This window comes from Setaria italica, chromosome VI (genome assembly GCF_000263155.2).
Source record: "Setaria italica strain Yugu1 chromosome VI, Setaria_italica_v2.0, whole genome shotgun sequence".
In the NCBI taxonomy this organism is placed as follows: domain Eukaryota; kingdom Viridiplantae; phylum Streptophyta; class Magnoliopsida; order Poales; family Poaceae; genus Setaria; species Setaria italica.
Window position 1 is genome coordinate 33,866,919 of NC_028455.1, and position 17,970 is coordinate 33,884,888.

General features: G+C 48.4%; 1 protein-coding gene across 1 annotated transcript; it reads left to right on the top strand.

Moving 5' to 3' along the window:
• The first annotated feature begins 4,927 nt into the window (after positions 1 to 4,927).
• Positions 4,928 to 8,060, top strand: LOC101766285 (ACT domain-containing protein ACR4). Its single transcript, XM_004973954.2, has 7 exons — positions 4,928 to 5,350; positions 5,465 to 5,510; positions 5,643 to 5,757; positions 5,939 to 6,006; positions 6,111 to 6,779; positions 7,223 to 7,327; positions 7,415 to 8,060. Exons 1-7 carry the CDS (start codon positions 5,265 to 5,267, stop codon positions 7,772 to 7,774), a joined length of 1,449 nt encoding a protein of 482 aa, XP_004974011.1. The 5' UTR covers positions 4,928 to 5,264; the 3' UTR covers positions 7,775 to 8,060.
• The last annotated feature ends 9,910 nt before the right edge of the window (positions 8,061 to 17,970 follow it).

Genomic DNA, 17,970 nt, shown 5'->3' on the forward strand with positions numbered 1-17,970 from the left:
CGCTCGCCGTCGCCGGAGGCACCACCGTGCGCAGTAAGGGACGTTTGGATATCAGGACTAAACTTTAGTCCTGTCATGTCGGATGTTCGGATACTAATTAGGAGAACTAAACATAAGCTAATTACAAAACTAATTGTAGAACTTCTAGGGTTAAATCGCGAGACGAATCTATTAAACCTAATTAATTCATCATTAGTGAATGGTTACTGTAGCACCACATTGTCAAATCATGGACTAATTAAACTTAATAGATTCGTCTCGCGATTTAACCTAGAGGTTGTGTAATTAGTTTGTAATTAGTCTAGGTTCAATACTTCTAATTAATGTCCAAACATTTGATGTGACGGGAGCTAAAATTTAACATACTCACCTCAAACAGCCCCTAAAATAACTGAGAGCGGCCGGCCGGAGACGGGCGAGTGCGCGCGTGACTGGCCAGTGGTCTCGTCGCCTCCCTGCCCTCTGCCAAGCCCCGATGCCGCAGCGATTCGCGCTGCGGGGCACATGCCACCGCGCAGGCGCTACCGTTTCGTTCGCGACTGCGTGCGCCCGTCGTGCGCGGTGGTGGCGTTGGCGGACAAAGCAGAGTTCAAACCCCCAGGCCCCGAGGCCCAAGGGGGATCAATCAATCGGAGCCGCCGGCGGAGGAGCAGGAGATTCTCTTTCTCTGTCTCGCCAGAGCTGAGGTCGGAAGGGAATCTCTTCATCCGCGTATACTAGGCGCGCGCCTAGTGATCGACCACGACGGCCATAGTCTAGGACTGGCCCTGGCGCGAGTTCTTTGATGAGCCGGGGCTGCTTCGTCTCGAGATCCTTGGAGCACATCCATTGGCTCAGAGCCTCAGACTTTACCTGTCCGTGTTAATCTAATCGCCTCGGCTGGGTAATTTGGCAGCCAGTGTCAGGGAATAATTGTCACTAGGCCGCAGTTTATTTACCACACTAGCTGCACGCAGAGGGTGCTTGCTTTGCATGATGGTGCAGCAGCCTATGGGCTTTGGGCTTTGCAGTTTTTAGCAGCCTATGTGCATATCATATTCTCAGATTATCACGTACGTACACTACTTGTTAGCTCTGCTCAGCCAGTGTTGATTGGTTAATGTTTTGCCATGTCCGCTTGCTGTTCTCTCTCTCTCTCTCTCTCTTGCTCCATCACCTGTTTGTTTGACTGCTCCTTAAACAACTTGGTGCGTTTTGTTTGGGCGTGGCGCGTGACGTGCCGGTGCAGTGTACCGTGCACCAGCTACTAGAGTACAAGACCATGTGTCGTGTGTTTGCTTTTGAACTGCAGATTGCTAATATATTATACTCTCTGTTTTAAAATGTATGTCATTATTTAAGATTTGCTGCTTGTCAATTTTGTAAAACTTTTCACCATCGATGAATAAAAGGTTATATAGGTTCACATTATAAGACATGATCTTCAATTCAAAATGGAAGATGTTTTAGTTTTGATATAAACCAAACTTCTATAACATGACTAGCTAGATTTGTAGAAAACCCATCAACTATAACATCAAATTAGTGTCATTAAATCGACCATGAAATACATCATTAATTAGATTGCATTTACCTGATATTGATATTATAGATGTTAATTCTTTTCTATAAATTTGGTCAAAATTAAAGAAGCCTCGCATAAAGATAAAAAAAGTCCTAAAAGTTTTGCAATCCAGACCGGCTTCCCTGATCGCTAGAATAAAATAGTCGACACGTGTTGCACGCGCGACTCGGCCCAGAGCCCTGTAGGGCTCTCCCCACTCACTCAGGCATTTCGCGCCCGCTCGACTTCTTTTGTTTCCTTATCAATTTGTTCGCGAGGCTGTCAGTGCAACAGATCCGATCTTGCAAGCCATGACGACGACGTCGACGCCGACATTTTCACCGTAGCCATGGCTACTCAAGTCCTAAAAGTCCTAAAAGAAGCCTCGCATAAAGATAAAAAAAAGTCCTAAAAGTGTTGCAATTTGGGATGGAGGAAGTAGATTTTATTAAATTCAACATAAACTTATTTGTAATATTTAATTATCTTCATTTAACACCTCAAGTTTAGATTGTTTCTCAAAGTATCATCGTACAGACCATGCCGGTATCTTTTAACATCTTATGTTTTGGAGGATGAGTAGTGGTACGTTGTATGTGATGAATGTAGTGCACAGCGTGGGGGCTGGAGGCCCCCTACCCCATGGATCCCATGGAACCCCCTCCTCCAAAGGTCCCCTACAAATTTTTGTTATGGATGAAGAGGGAGAAGAAGAAAAAGGAGGAGGAGGAGGAAGGAAAAGGGAGGATGGAGGAAGAAGAGGAAATTGAGATCCCTATTATGTTGTTGTGTGTTCGTTTTCGGGTTGTATCTCTGAAGAACTCAGACCTAGCATTGCGCTTGTATTGCTTGGGAAGAAAGTCAGGTAACTACAATCGTGAAGGCGCGCGCGCGTGGCGTCTCCAGGCGAGGAATCGAGCAGAGCGCGGAGGCGGACGCTGCTGCATCGTCGTGCGCGGTGCAGGGACAGGGATCGATATCAATGGCTAGCTTTGCTCGCCGAGTCAGCCGCTTTATCACGGTGCCGGCAGCGCGCACGGCCGGCCGGTGCACGCACCTGATTCGCTCGCTGCTGGCGGCTAGCGGTGCAGCGCCTGGTCAGCTCCATGCATGATGCCTCGATCGGCACCGGCGTACGGCGGCTCGCCGGCGCTGGTGCCGCCAGTACAGGACTCTTGCCGTTAACCCTGTCGCCCCGTGCGCGCACGCACTACTCCCGCGCGGAAACGTGCACTTGGCAGCGCTCGCGATGACAGTATGACACTGCCCACTGCACCTTCATTTACTTGCGTTTAGTAGACGTACAGGACTACAGGTGTGTGTGCCCAGCAGACAGGAGTAACGAACGGAGCGCATGTCACTGGGAAGAAGCACTCGGCCACCTATTGAGATATGTTTTTCTAAAAAAGAAAATCTATTGAGATTCGTTTCGAGCATAGTAAATTCATCATATCTTAATCTCCCACGTTGATCATCGGACTATTATCCAAGGCACCAAATCTAATCACTTCTGATCGTCATAGATATACTCTATAATCTTGCTAGCTTAGCTAGGGGCCCAATCAAAATTTTGGAAGACTTGTTTGTCATTCTTGTAATATTTTAAAAAATGGAGTATATATCTATATATATACTTAAGAAGGAAAGTGCATATAATAAGTAGTGCCATATTGAAAAAGGGAAGATTCCGAAGAGATATCTTATCAAATCCAAAAGGGCACTTGGTACTACCAAATAGGGACCTACTACCAAATGAGGAAGTTGCAAGCTGGAAAGGCAGGAACTGTGGATGCATGCATGGTGAAAGAGTGGTTCGGGACCAAAGATGGGCAGATTGATAGAGTGCCGAGAGAAGATTGCATTCTATCCGAGCCTAAGCTCACATGCTCATGCTGTTGATGAAATCCGGGACCTCATTGTTCTCCTTACCCTGAATCTAAGCATTTGAGGCGCGGTTGCTCGGATCCTGTTGAGATACGTGGAGCAAATAGTATGCCCAGCACACTAATTGATAATCATCGGTCAATCTATTTTTTAGAAAACAAAGATAATTAATTGTCAAGACCCCACGCCCATATACAGACGATACACCGATAGTCATGGACTCATGGTGCTATCATTCGTTCTCGTATACGCAGGAGATCTACGTGCCTCTGCATCTAGTGCACCGTTGTCATTTATGCTTTGTCGCGAAATTATCATAAGCCGCTTGTAATGGTTAAGCAGGAATAGTAACACTCCTATGATATTTGGCCTAAACTATTCGTCCTCATTTCCATATGAAATTTTGGCCGTTCTCAAGGTCGTTTTTATGTACAAGGGATACTTTCAAAAAAAGATGTTGCAAGAGAACAAGTCCCTAACTTCTTATATTTGTAAAGGCTGCAAGTACAAGGCAAGTCCTTGGTTGACCTTTAGTTCAGAAAAAGAAAAGAGGAACGATGCAGGTTGACCTTTTGCATTGCCGAGGTCCTCTCTCTCGTACCATGAACCTATGCTAAGTTTCCTGCCATAACTTAAGCATGGCCAATGCGATGATGCCATGGCACTAAGGAGCAAATGCAATGTTTGCCACCCTATTCAACTCATACCATTTTTTTTATCTTTCTTTTTTTAAACTATACCATTTTATTATGTAAAGGTGCAAGTATATTTGTCGTTGAACTTTTTCTATTGTGATCCCTGGAAGAAAGAAGTACTCTATTCTGCCACCATGGGCAGGGCAAGGATGCAACTCCACCAGCCCACAAGTCAAGACAGTTGAAAAAAAAGAACAAAAAACGGAGAGAGTCAGAACAGTTCCATGTTTTGGACACGAGAGAAATGCTCTCGGATTACATCAAAATCTCCCAGCACATTCAAAACATTCCTCTAGTATCTAAAAGAAGGATTTTCTCTAGGTTGAAGATTTAAATGTTCTTTAATTACTAAGATCATCTCAAGATATCTTCAATTTCCAACCGTTGAGAAGTATACATACATTTTAAATATCATCGATAAAATCCACAATTTATAGTCGTGTAAGTCTTCGGATACAACGAACTTATACACATACATGATTATAATATTCCCTACAAATCTAATAAATTATGGTCCATAAGCGTTCAAATGAGCGGCCAATATATCCGTACATTACTAAATATCCCCGATAACTAATTATAGTCGTGTAAGTCTTCGGATATTGCGACCGTTATATACACAACTCGTAACATAATGAATGAATTATGAAGCAAATGATCATAGGTCCCGCACTTGGATCACTGCATAGCAAGAAGGGAACCAAGCATGTCCACTATGGCCAGGCAGAGAAACAAGCTCCCCGTTGGGATGGTCTTTTCCCCCAAACATCTCCCTTTAAACCAGTGAAGGGACACCAACCAAACACCACTGCCTGCCCACAAAGCCACACACATACACAGTCACTCACAGGTCACAGCATCCCCAAGAAAGAGAAAGAGGAGAAGGGGGATCCATACACAAATCCACAAGTAGAGGCGGTCTCTCTCTCTCTCTCATGAGGCCATGGCCAAGATATATATATAACTAGGACTAGGTGAGCTGAGGTGAGAGCTTGCCTCCTCCAGAGAACAAGGCAAGGGAGAGGGACAAGCACACCACCACCAAGTACGCACACTCGGATTCGCGGGCAGCAAAGGAGACGCATCCCTTTTGCCTGCCTTCCCCGGCTCCTGTTCCTCCGTTACCCACTCCATCGACAACAATGATGGCCTGCGGGTCTCGAATAAGTCGGAGCAACGAGATGGTCGACGAGTTCGAGAAGCTGGTCATCAGAATGAACCCTCCGAGGTTCGTCTCCCCCAACCCCGACACCCATGGATGTTTCCTTTCTGCCGTTGTTTGACCTCTGCGGCTGTGCCCTCTGCTAACCGTGCCTGGTTCTTGGCCGCTTGTCACTCGCAGGGTCTCCGTGGACAACGACTCCGACATGACTGCCACCTTGGTGAAGGCAAGCGCCGCAGCTCTGCGTTCTTGCCTCCTGCGAGTTCAGTTCCTGCAGGGGGCTCATTTTTTTTTCTTCCTCCCTCCCTCTCTCTTTCAGACGGACCTGTGAGTGAGATTGCTTGGTTTGTGTCTGCAGGTGGACAGCGCGAACAAGTATGGGACCTTGCTGGAGGTGGTTCAGGTGCTGACCGATCTGAAGCTGACCATCAAGCGGGCCTACATTACCTCCGACGGCGAGTGGTTCATGGATGGTGAGTGGGTTGTGCCGCTCTCTTTGCACCCTCCCTCCCTCCCTGCTGTCTTTGGAAAGTTTAACAAAGATGAGAGGCCTTTCTGGGGTGATGCAAAGCTGGGCTTTTTGCTTGGATTGTAATCTTTCCATCTTTTTTTTTCTCCCGGTCCTGATGGTGTGGTGGGTGTGCTTTTCTGCAGTGTTCCATGTCGTGGATCAGGATGGGAATAAACTTTATGACGGCCAAGTCATCGACAGAATTGAACAGGTAAAGTGCAGAGGCCCCCCTGTTTGCTGTTCGATTGCAGAGTTGCAGAGTACATTTCTCTTGCTGGTTTTGACGAATCGATGCTTCGTGGATTTCTGTTTCAGTCCCTGGGAGCGGGATCGCTGAGCTTCCGGGCGGCGCCGGAGCGGTCGGTCGGCGTGGAGGCGGAGGCGGAGGAGTCGCAGACCACCATCGAGCTGATCGGCCGGGACCGGCCGGGCCTGCTGTCGGAGGTGTTCGCGGTGCTGACGGACCTCCGGTGCAACATCGTGGCGTCGGAGGTGTGGACCCACGACGCCCGCGTGGCGGCGCTGGTGCGCGTGACGGACGCCGACGCCGGCGGCGCCGTCGAGGACCCCGCCCGCCTCGACACCGTGAAGCGCCTCCTCCGCCACGTCCTCCGCGGGAGCAGCCGCGACAAGAAGGCCGCCCGCGCCGCCGTCTCGGCGGCGGGCGCCGAGCACGCGCAGCGCCGGCTCCACCAGATGATGCACGCGGACCGGGGCAGCGCACGCCGCGGCGGCGCCGGTGATCGTGACGACGGCGAGGGTGGCGAGGCCTCCGACGACGACGAGGGCGGCGCCGCGTCGCGGGGCGGCTCCGGCCGGCCGGTGGTTGAGGTGGTGGACTGCGCCGAGCGCGGGTACACGCTGGTCAACGTGCGCTGCCGCGACCGGCCCAAGCTGCTGTTCGACACGGTGTGCACCCTCACCGACATGCAGTACGTGGTCTTCCACGGCACCGTCATCGCCGAGGGCTCCGAGGCCTACCAGGTGCTCTGCCTTTGCCTCTGTCTCTGTACTTGGCATCTCTCTCGTCGCTTGCATCATGAAACTGTTTGCATCGCGTCGTGCTGGTACTTGGCTCCAGCAGAACACAGAGCACAGTGCCCCTGCTGCACCGCTGCACGGGCACGGCCCCTGTAGTTCATGTTCAAAGATGCACGCACGCCGTCTCGGTCTTGACGCCCGGCTCACGTCTTGACCGGTGCCAGAGATGCCTGGCAGTGGCTAGATACTGGTAGATCTTGGCATGTGAGTGGGAGGGAGATCCTTCCTAGTTTGGTGTGAAGGAAGAACTTGAGTGACATGTCCTCTTGCACAGACACAGCAGCGAGCGGGAAAAAAGACTCTGTTTTTATCGGCAGCAAGTAAAGGACACATGCTCCCTCATGTAACGTCTCAGCTTTAATTTGCTGGCGGTGGTGACCTTGCAGGAGTACTACATCCGGCACCTCGGCCACAGCGCCGGCAGCTCCGGCGAGGACCGCGACCGCCTCCGCCGCGCCCTCGAAGACGCCATCGAACGCCGGTACACGGAGGTAGGTGATCATCCATGGCTGATGTGAGATCGATCCATGCATATAGTAGTTAACGTGAGCTAATCCATGGCGGTGTTCCTCCTGCAGGGGCTGAGGCTGGAGCTGTGCTGCGAGGACCGGGTCGGGCTGCTGTCGGACGTGACGCGCATCTTCCGGGAGCACGGGCTGTCGGTGACGCACGCCGAGGTGGACACCCGCGGGGCGCGGGCGGCCAACGTGTTCTACGTGGTGGACGCGTCGGGGCAGCCGGTGCAGGGGCAGGCCGTGGAGGCCGTGCGCGCGGAGATCGGCGAGCACATCCTGTCCGTCAGGGAGCAGCCCGACGGCGCCGGCGACCCCAGGTCCCCGACGGGCGCCGGCGGAGGGCGCCGCTCGCTCGGGAACATGATCAGGTCCCGCTCCGAGAAGTTCCTCTACAACCTCGGGCTCATCAGGTCCTGCTCGTAGCCGCTGCCGGCGCCGCCGCCGCCGCCGCTCATCAACCAACCAACTAATCATCAGAGTACTTCAGGGCAGTGCGTGTGTCGCTAGGGTTAATCACTAGCTAAGCTAGCATCTAGTAGGGGTGTTCTTGTGGTTCGTTTCAACGACCCGTTGATCGATCCATGTCAAAGCTCCTGGACGAGCGTAGGAACCTCGGGTTCTTCTCCCGATCCGCCATGTAAATATCTTTGTAACCCAGGGGGGTTATTTGAAATGCAAATAAAGGAATGGATGCGTTTTGAAATGCAAGTAAAGGAACGGATGCGTTTTGAAATGCAAATGGGTGCGCGCGCATCGGTGCCGAGGATGGATGCGCCCGCCACGATGAAACGTGGAGTAACGGCAGCTCCAAGCAGAGTACGGGCGGCATAGGAAACAGTGGTAGGGTGAGGCCGGCGCCGGTCTCGGTCAAAGTAAAAGCAAAGAGAAGGGGAAGAAAAGATACTAGCAGCGGCACAGTACAAAGCCCTTCGAGTTCCGAAGGAACAGGGCTATCTCCGGCGCTCAGGCAGAGGCGCAGGGGGCGGCCATGTGATTCGTATTTAAGAATCATCCCCGGCGCAATGCCCGCCCCTGTACACCGCAGACATCAGCGGCGAGCCGGCGACGCGACAAAAACTACTCCTTGCCCCTCTCTCTCTCTCTCTCTCTCTCTCTCTCTCTCTTCTGCCGCCCCTGACGGACGGCGAGGGCTCGTGTTGTCGCTGTACCCGCCGCCGGCAGCTCGCCGGTCGATCTAGCCGTGCACTGAGAAGCGGCGGACGAGGTCTCTGCTGAAACCATCTTGAGATGGGAGGAGGAGCAATGTATTAGTGATGTGATGACTCCACTAACAGTGGTCTGTCTGTCCCATGGTTTAAGGTTGATTGGCTCAAGAGCTTTGCTTTGCAGCGCGGTTAAGCAGAGGTGGCCGGCAGGCGCTGATGGAGCAAGGAGCGGCAGGCAGACCGGCAGTTACCTGCACGGTTGCTTGCCGGACATGTTACGATCCAGAGGGTTAAAAAGCTGGTCCGTTCGTTGCGAGCAACGCAACTACCCCGAGTGCGTGCTGCACAACGTGCTGTCCCTGCTCTCTCTCTCTCTCTGACTCTGCACGTCGTTGTAAAGACAAAGCCAGGCACATGCACGTAAAACAAAAGTTACAGGGTCGGAGGAGGTGAGGGACCTAACTTTTTCTAAGCCAGCTCAACGTGGTAACACGTCGCAGCACATGCGGTGTATCCATCAGGGTATTGCTTGTAGCCATTGTCTCAAATTACAGGTCGTTTTGAATAGAACGCAGAACTCCGAGGATGTTTACACCAGCGATCTCGATTTTATATGAGCCGTCACTAGAGGAGCTACATGAGAGGGCCACGGCCCCTCCTTGCCAATTGCAAAAACCATTAACCAGCTACAAATTGATGCTTAGAAACTAAAAAATGAGTACATTAAGCAACATATTAGTATTAATGGCTCCTCATTGATTTGTGTTCTAGCTCCGCCATTGTGAGACGTAGCTACATTCTGGGAGTATTTTGTTTACTAAAAATACAGCTAAATTTTGAGGCGCGTGATTGTTCGGTGGAGCTTCCGCTCCGAGGAAGCAATCTCGATTTTATCAAACAAAAGAAATAGAGACTGTTCTCTAAAAAAACAGAAATAAAGACTAGTTTTCCTCCCGATGAATCCGAACGCACATCGTGCAATTCAAATAATCCGACGATCTATTCATATTCAGGTGGTAGATCTTAATGATCCACCACGGCACCACCTGATGTGCAGATAGACTGTAACAATCTCTATTCGATCCAAGCAACACATTCGTCTCGTCTGACTGACGTATTTTTCTTCGAGTTCGCAGCATCTGCTCCCTGTACACGTACGGAGTAATGCAAAAAGGCCACAGCTACGAGCCTACGACCGGCTCGTTGCATATGCTCTCTACCTACTCCGGCTACAGATCGCAAGGTCAATGCCACGTCGCCTTTCCTGACCCGATGACTCCTTGTCGGCGACCGGTGGATCACGAGCGCGTACCGACCCCGGCTGCATTCCGTAAGCAGCAGTAACGACCGGCGGCAGGGGCCGAACAGTACCCGAGTGATGACGCGTCATCATGTAGCTAGCTAGAGGTAGTAGAGCGAGCGAGCCGCCGTTATTGCGGCATGATGGAGCTCCGCGGCAGGCAATGCGCCTGTGATGCGCGCCCATTGGCCGCTGCAGATTCCTGGTCCCCACGCGCGGCGGCCGGACGGGAGGTCGCCGGGTCGGAGCCGGAGCCAGAGGCAATCGATGGCCGGCTGCCTGGTTGGGGTGCGGTCGGTGCCTGCCTCCACCCGGCCCATCCGGCGCCTGCCTCCACCCGGCCCATCCGGCGCTCCCCATTGGCGCGCACGGAAGATCTCGGCGAAAAGGCCGTGCGGGGGCACGGGCGTCCACACGTTCCCGATCGCAAAAGCGGCGACCCGACCCGAGCCCCCCGGCACACAGTGCTCAGGAAAAGGCAAGGGCCGACCACAGCGCGGTGGTGCTGGAAATTCCTTTCGATGGCATGTGTGTGGTGGTCAAAACGCAAAAAGCGACCATTCGCGACCAAAGAACCGGCAGTCCGGCACGCAGTAAGCCACAGTAACAGACTAATGGTTTTACCCGCTGGAAATCTCCAGCGAGGTGCGTGCAACGTGCATGCCCGTAGTACGTCACCGGAAAGTGACAGCGTGTGTAACATTCTGGCCACGTCACAGCAATGCTCATCAGCTTTACTTGCTCTGTACGCAGGGGACCAGGCTATAGCTACACGCTGGATTGCTGGAACCAGTACGTACGGCACCGAGTAAAACTCCGTCACAGTTCACAGTCACTTGCCACGTCGGTCCAAGAGGCCGGATCGCGCCCCTGTACCGTATCCCCGGCGCCTGCTAGCTGCTGTAGCATCATCCCTATCCCCGATGCCGTGCACGCCCCATACCTGAAGTGGTACCGGCCCCCAGCACGCGCCCCGCAGCGCCGAGCATGCCAGAACCAGCCCTGACTCCCTGACGCGCCGGAGAGCCGTGCCGTGCCGTGCGTATCCGCCGCCTGCAGAGACGGATGCACGGCACGGCAGGCGGCAGCACGGCGCGGTGGTCACTCCTCGCGCGCGCGGGCGGGCGGGAGCTGGAGCCCGTGGCCCTGCGTGCCCACTCCACCCAATCGTATCCCGGCGTGTATCTTCCTGGAGATGGGCGCCCCATATCCGGCCGTCTCCCCCCACCGCGCGGGCCCGACGCCATTGCCGGGATCCCTCCCTGCCCCGGTCACGTGCGACGCGACGCGATCCTTCGCTTTAGGAAAAGCTATATCATCTCACTCAATGAAATCTGGCCATCGCTCACTCGATTTGTGGGCCGTTGATCTGCTCATTCTGTGATCTGGCTGCTCCACTCTACCTGGCGCGCTAGCTGTCGGTGTTTACATCCGGCCACTAGGGTGCTCGAGGTAGTGTTTTGCCTGGTGGGGCTAGTCGAGATCAGAAACTTAAGGTAAATGCAGATACACGATTTAGATAGGTTCAAGCTGCTGAATAACGTAATAAACTACGCCTTGTGTGTTGGTTGGATTGAATTGCTTTGGAGGAGATCCCTGCCTCGTCTTATATAGTCGGGACAGGTCAGTTGGTTACACGAATACTAGTCGGATACGACTAGAGAATTTATACTCTTATTTCTTATTACATACTTAGTTGTTATCCATATCTTACATAACATTTTTACTATTCCCTAGAAATTTGTTAAAGAATCTTTGTTACCTGTGTTTACTTGCAGTCTATCTCATATTTTTCATACGAGGGATCCCTGCATCGAAATTTTTGCAAACTATAAGAAATGTTTGAATTTTTGTCGTCTTGCAGTCTATCTCATTTTTCATACGAGGGATCCCTGCATCTGAATTTTTGCAAATTATAGGAAATGTTTGAATTTTTATCATTGGTGTCATTTGCAGGCTATATCATTTTGCATTTGAGGGGTTTCATTACTCCCCCCTCTACTTTTAAACTTTTGCAAACTGTAGCTATTTTTGGATAATTATATACTACTCCCTCCATCCCAAATTATAGGTCGTTTTGGTATTTTTAGATTCATAGCTTTTAATATCTATTTAGACATAGTGCATATCTAAGTGCATAGCAAAAGCTATGAACCTAAACTTGCCAAAATGACCTATAATTTGGGATAGTTGAGCAATTTGTCTTTGGGGGTTTCACTGACCACCCAAATTAATTTGTTAATCTGCATTCCAAGGAAAAAAATCTAAATTATTTGAGTAATCTGCATATAATTTTGGGAAAATTTGGGACATTTAAGCAATCTGTCTTTGGGGTTTTGACTGACCACCCAAATTAATTTGTTAATCTGCATTACATGGAAAAGAAATCTGAGTTATTTGAGTAACCTTCATATAATTTTGGGGAAATTGGGACATTCAAGAAATACGGATTTAGCTTTTGGTAAATACTTCTCTATCGGCCACCTAAAAGACTGTTATCTATATCTTAATTGCTCTTATACAGTCTGAATAAGTGTTATTTGTATCAGTTGCCTATACGGTATACCTTACATTTATAAGTACACTCGGCATATGAATTTGCGGGGTTCCATGGGGATGGTGTTCTCAGGGGTACTAGCTAATCAAAGTCGTAATCGTGTTGCTTTTTTGCTTATGGATTTAGCTGAATGTCCTCTCTAGGATTCAGCCTAAGTTTCAGGTATGTGAGGCCAATTTTTCATAGGTTCATAGTTTGTTGCTGGGATTTTGATTCGAAAAAAAAGAGAAATTATGTTGTACGTTTGAGAGGGATAGGAAGCTGAATGTGAGATTTTAGTGCAAGCAGGGGGTATGAGTTTCTTGTCCTTGTTTTTTCTATCTTGTGTGTTAGTAGTTAACACAAACAAGCATCCTTGGATGTACAGGCTGGGGTATGTTTTTATTCCATAATCTAAAAAGCAGTTAACACATGTGCAATATGTAGCCTGCTCTGATTTTTACATATTTTGACCCCTATGCAATGTACTATATAAGATGTAGGCTCAAACACGGTTAAACTAAATTGTTTTTACAGTGAACTTATAGCTATCAATCTTTTCAATTCTAATGCATCATATTTTTTAGACTACATTCAAATTTTAAAATTCCTATAGTACATACAGTTTCTTGATTCTAAATTTCCAGTACTCATTGTACCGTCATTCCTATGTTATCAAGATGTAAATGTTGCAAGATATGGTGTTTTTGAACTAATAAGTCGATGTCCCTGTTTAATAAGATGATTGGTCCTAATATTTTTTTTATTTTCTCAGTTTCACCTGCCTACTATTAATTCATTTCCTCAATTTTTGTAGAAAGATAGCTGTTGTTCTTTGCTTGCATTCGTTTCCTCTTCTGACTTTTCATGCCATCTCTTTCCTACAACCCTTGCTTTCACTTCTTCTTCATGACATCTTCTATTTCTTCTTGCCAATCTATTCCAATAAATGCTCTTTCTTGGTGATAATGTGAATGTGGCCCCTGAACTGATTCCTTAATGTTTTCGTGTAAGCTTTAATTTGACCCTATGAAATGTTGTGGACTTGCAGTAACATGCATCAAGTACAAAATATATAAGGAATTAATTTATCACAAAAATAAGAAAATGGTATATGATTTATTGGAGTACAAGGTGACGTATGTTTGCATTTACGGAGCTCTTTTTTTCAGAACAATTATATCTCTGTATCCCTACGTATAGGTCTGCAAGTTGTCTTTTCTTTCCAATATGTTTTCTCTACCTTTCATTTCTTCAGTGCTTAAAGTATCATCTTGATTTGGTCCAATGGTACTTATAGGTTCATCATTCAAATTCTAACAAACTGAAATTTGTCCAATACATTCAAATATTTCAAATTCCTAGAGTACTTCCGTTTCTTAATTCTAAATTTCCAGTATTCATTGTACCGTCATTCCTATGGAATCTAGGTGTAAGTTCCTCATGATTTGAACTTTTTGTACTGGTAAGTTTTGATATCCCAGTTGTACAAGATGATTGGTCCTTATATTTTTCTTTTCTTCAGATTTCTTAGTTTCGTCTGCCTGTATTTACTTTTCTCAATTTCTGTAGCAGTTTCATTGTGTTGTGCATGTTTAAGAATGCTAATAGGATATAAACAATTTGAATAATAGATTGTACCACGGATTAGCATATCTAGGTAGTTATTCACTTCATATAAAATTTTGAATAATTTCCCCTTTTGCCTTTGTGGGATTTAACTATATCCATCAACTTTTGTAGTTCCGTAGTTCATTGATATTCTTTGAACAATTTTGTCTTTTCCATTTGTTTGGTTTTCAATACATCCACCAACATTTTTAGTTTCTATAATTCATAGAAAATCCTTGAATCATTGTGGCCTTTGCCTTTGTCTTGTCTTGTGCAGCTTATATAGTTTCTGAATTTATATAAACCATAGAAATTATTTGAATAATTCTAATCAATCTGATTCTTATGATCCTGAAAAGGCCTGATGTTTGTGTTTTGCCCGGCCCTGGAAATTTCACCACCTCTATTTCAGGTGTTGTCTTTTGTTCTAGGCGGAGTATCCCATGATTCCCTGCTTCCACATCTCATTTTGCAGTGCTTTTGTTGTTGTTTTGTTCGGGCAGCAGCATCAGGCCTTTCTTCAATCTCTGCCCTGTAGTTCTACTTCTTAGGGGCTGTTTGGATACGAGGTGCTAAACTTTAACAGTGTCACGTCGGATGTTCGGATGCTAATTAGGAGGACTAAACATGAGCTAATTATAAAACTAATTGCAGAACCCTGTGCTAATTCGCTAGACGAATCTATTAAGCCTAATTAATCCATCATTAGCAAATGGTTACTGTAGCACCATATTGTCAAATCATGGACTAATTAGGTTTAGTAGATTCGTCTCGCGAATTATACTCCATCTGTGCAATTACTTTTTTAATTAGTCTATGTTTAATACTCCTAATTAGTATCCAAACATCCGATGTGACAGGTGTTAAACTTTAACAGGGCGTTCCCAAACACCCCCTTAGTTTTGTCGTTTGAGTAGTTCTACTGCATTAGGTTTGAAAGCTCAAATGGCAGTGCTCAGCTCCAACGTGAAGGCTTGATATGTTGTGGAGATGCCAGGGAGTCAGGGTACTACGAGGGAAAAGCCGAAAGCTGAGACCATGTGACCGTCACGTGACCGCACGGCCGTGACATGCCGGCTCCATCGCATCGCACCACTTCTTTTCCCCGTCAAAGACTCAAAGATTAGTCAGTCCTCTCCTCGATCTGCCAGTTGAGGCGACCCGTTAGAATAAGGTAATACTGCCGCGGATCCGTCAGGCAGGTCGCGTCCAATCCCCATGATCCGATGGCGAGAGACCAAGATAATGCTGCATGCTTGACTAGGTGCTGGCGTGCTGCTCTGCACTGCACCTGGTCGTTGCAATTGCGAAATTGCAAAGCACGTCGGAGAATCGATTCCGGTCACGGACCGTATCGCATGGAACGGATTGTTGAACACAGGCAAACCGACTAGCTGAGCTGCCTGAGCACGAGCATGTGCCATCCGGCATCGGTGAAAAAGCCTGCCAACGAATTCCTTCCAAGTTGTACGCCCCCTGACCTCCCCCTCCCTCTTTGACAGTTGCGCAACTGCCCTGCAGGTCCAGTACAAATGCGTATTGACAAACGCAGAGAGTCCGCAGTGACGGACGGATGCCCAGTCGACACACACTTCATACAATACTCTATCTTCCAGAGATTGTTATCATCACTCATCAGGACGTAACCTAACAAAGTTTTCGAAATTCGAACAAACAAACCGTTTCATTGGAGGCACAGCAGCGGCACATGACTGACTGTTCCTCCTCCTCCTCCTCCTCTGGCGCTGCACCTGCACGCCGGCCGGTCAATCAAGAGACTGTTACGAGACATGAGCCAAAGGAAACTGATCTCGAGGCGACGGGCAACAGAACGGACGAAGACCGGTTCCCAACGAACCACAGCTAGAAACAAAACAGCAAGACCACACGCACACACCGCTCAAGGCATCATCAGCTCTGCCAGGCGCTCTAGGCACCGGTGGTTGGCTGCTGGCTCTAGGAAAGGAATTCCGGCCGCCTCCCTTTTCCGCCCCTCGGGACGACGACCCTCTGCCATTGGCCCATTGCCTATCGTTTGCATGCACGGGGCAACGGGACCGATGCGAGCGAGCGCGTTGCATTGCATGGTCCCTCCCCTCCTCCGTTGCCGATGCCGAGTCCGGCCGGGCGGCATGTGATTTGCTATGAGCCGCCGCCGACAGCCGCAGCTGCTTCTTCCAGACCGGAAAAGGTGGCCGTCCGGCCGGGCCGGGCCGGTCACAAGTTGTTGCGCAACTTTTCTCTGTTGGCGTCGATCGCCCAGCGAGTGTTGTGAGCTTTCACTATTGCTGTCACATGCAGCAAGGTGAAAAATGTAGAATCACTCCCGATCCCAAAAGGAAATGTTCATTTTATTCTCCTCACCAATCCACCTTATCCGCTTAACCTCAAACAAAATCTAAGTTCATTTTACTCCCACGAACTATTTCACTTGGTACAATCTACCACATAAATTGATTTTTCTTTTTTTTCTTCGCATACAAGTTGAGTTTTAATTTCAAGTTTTGTCAGTTGATTCCCTACATTAGAAAAATATTTTAGAAATTTCTCATGATTATTTTTCATACCGATCTGTATATCTAAGATCAATTTCGTATTAAATATTACTAACCTACGAAAATAACCATGAAAAATTATTAGTACAATTTCTTAACATAAGGCATCCTGTTCGGTGCCTCCTCACAAAATTTTGAACTTATCATACATGAAGAAACAAAAAAGAAAAAACTCATTAGGGGTACATTGGGCCAATTGAAATAGTTCGGGGGAGTAAATTGAGCCTAAATTTTTCTTAGAGAGTAAAATGAACTTTTTCCATCCAAAAAAAGAAGCAAAAAAAATTCTACGCACTCATTTTTGGGCCAACTGATTGTTTTATTTTGCAAGAAATGAGAGCCCACATTTTTGCTAGTTTTTTTTCAATTGGACAGAAGGTTGCTATCCACCACGCAAAATGCAGTACACTGCAGCTAGCAGTCGTTCAAGTTGTAGGTTAGGGACCAAATAGCTCGCCCTTTAACTTTGTTGGGTTCCACATCGACCCCCGGGCGACATGTTTTCAGAGCGAGAGATTAAACACACGTGGGTTTATCGTCGGCCTCTGTTCATCTGTCCGCTGCCTCCACTGGCATCGATCGCTTCAGCTGCACACAAGGTGAGAATCGGATCAGATGAGGTAGATGAGGCCATTAGGGCCAAAGACCTCTCTCTCTCTCTCCCTCTCTCTGGTGAGCCAGCCAGCAGTCAGCAGAAAAGGGCTCACGCTTTAGGGAATAGACGAGTAACCGGCGATGCTTCACCACGAAGCTAGTCACGTTGGTGTTCGGCTGGCGAGGCTCCTCGAGTCCTCGTGCCCTTGGAAGGAAAAAAAGGAATGGTTGTGAGCCTCACACTTTTGGGCCAACACGGGCCAGACACTTTTGGGTCACGTCGAGTTGGGGGGTTGGCCCGCTTGGCCCATCCACTTGACGAAACCTGTGGGCTCCATCCGAGATCTCGATGGGCCTACCATGCCGCGCTAGTCCGGACGGACGGGCCAGCCGCGCTGTCCGAAATTTTCTCGGTCCCAAGTCCCAACAACTACTACTCCTCCTAAAAAAATTCTCCTAAAAAATAATCACCTATTAAAAAAATCCAAATTACTTCTAAAAAGAAAATCACTTATCCACTTTGTCTAGCATTTCAGCGACAATTTAGGAATCCCGTAGCATGAAAAAAAGTTTAAGTAGCACTCGCAGAGCGTACGATATGTAAAACACTATTTGATGATCTAATATAGCAGACATTTTCCTAAGTAGTTGGATTTCTTTCTTTTCAGATTTTTTTTGGCTGAGGTTTGAGGAGGTTGGACCAGACAAGGTACGTCCAAGTTGTATGGGTGTAGCGAGGAAGAGACAGAGGGGGTCCAACTCTACTACTCTTGGCGTGTGCAAAAGGCCGAAATCCCTTTGATTGGCTAGGCGACGCGCGACGAGATTTTCGGTCACGGAAGGCGTCGCAAAGATCT

What these genes read in the sequence shown, in the direction of transcription:
- LOC101766285 (XM_004973954.2), top strand. Translation starts at nt 5,265, where the DNA reads ATGATGGCCTGCGGGTCTCGAATAAGTCGGAGCAACGAGATGGTCGAC. An exon ending in TCATCGACAGAATTGAACAG is followed by an intron (nt 6,007 to 6,110) that starts GTAAAGTGCAGA and finishes TTTCTGTTTCAG; the next exon opens with TCCCTGGGAGCGGGATCGCT. An exon ending in TCGAACGCCGGTACACGGAG is followed by an intron (nt 7,328 to 7,414) that starts GTAGGTGATCAT and finishes TTCCTCCTGCAG; the next exon opens with GGGCTGAGGCTGGAGCTGTG.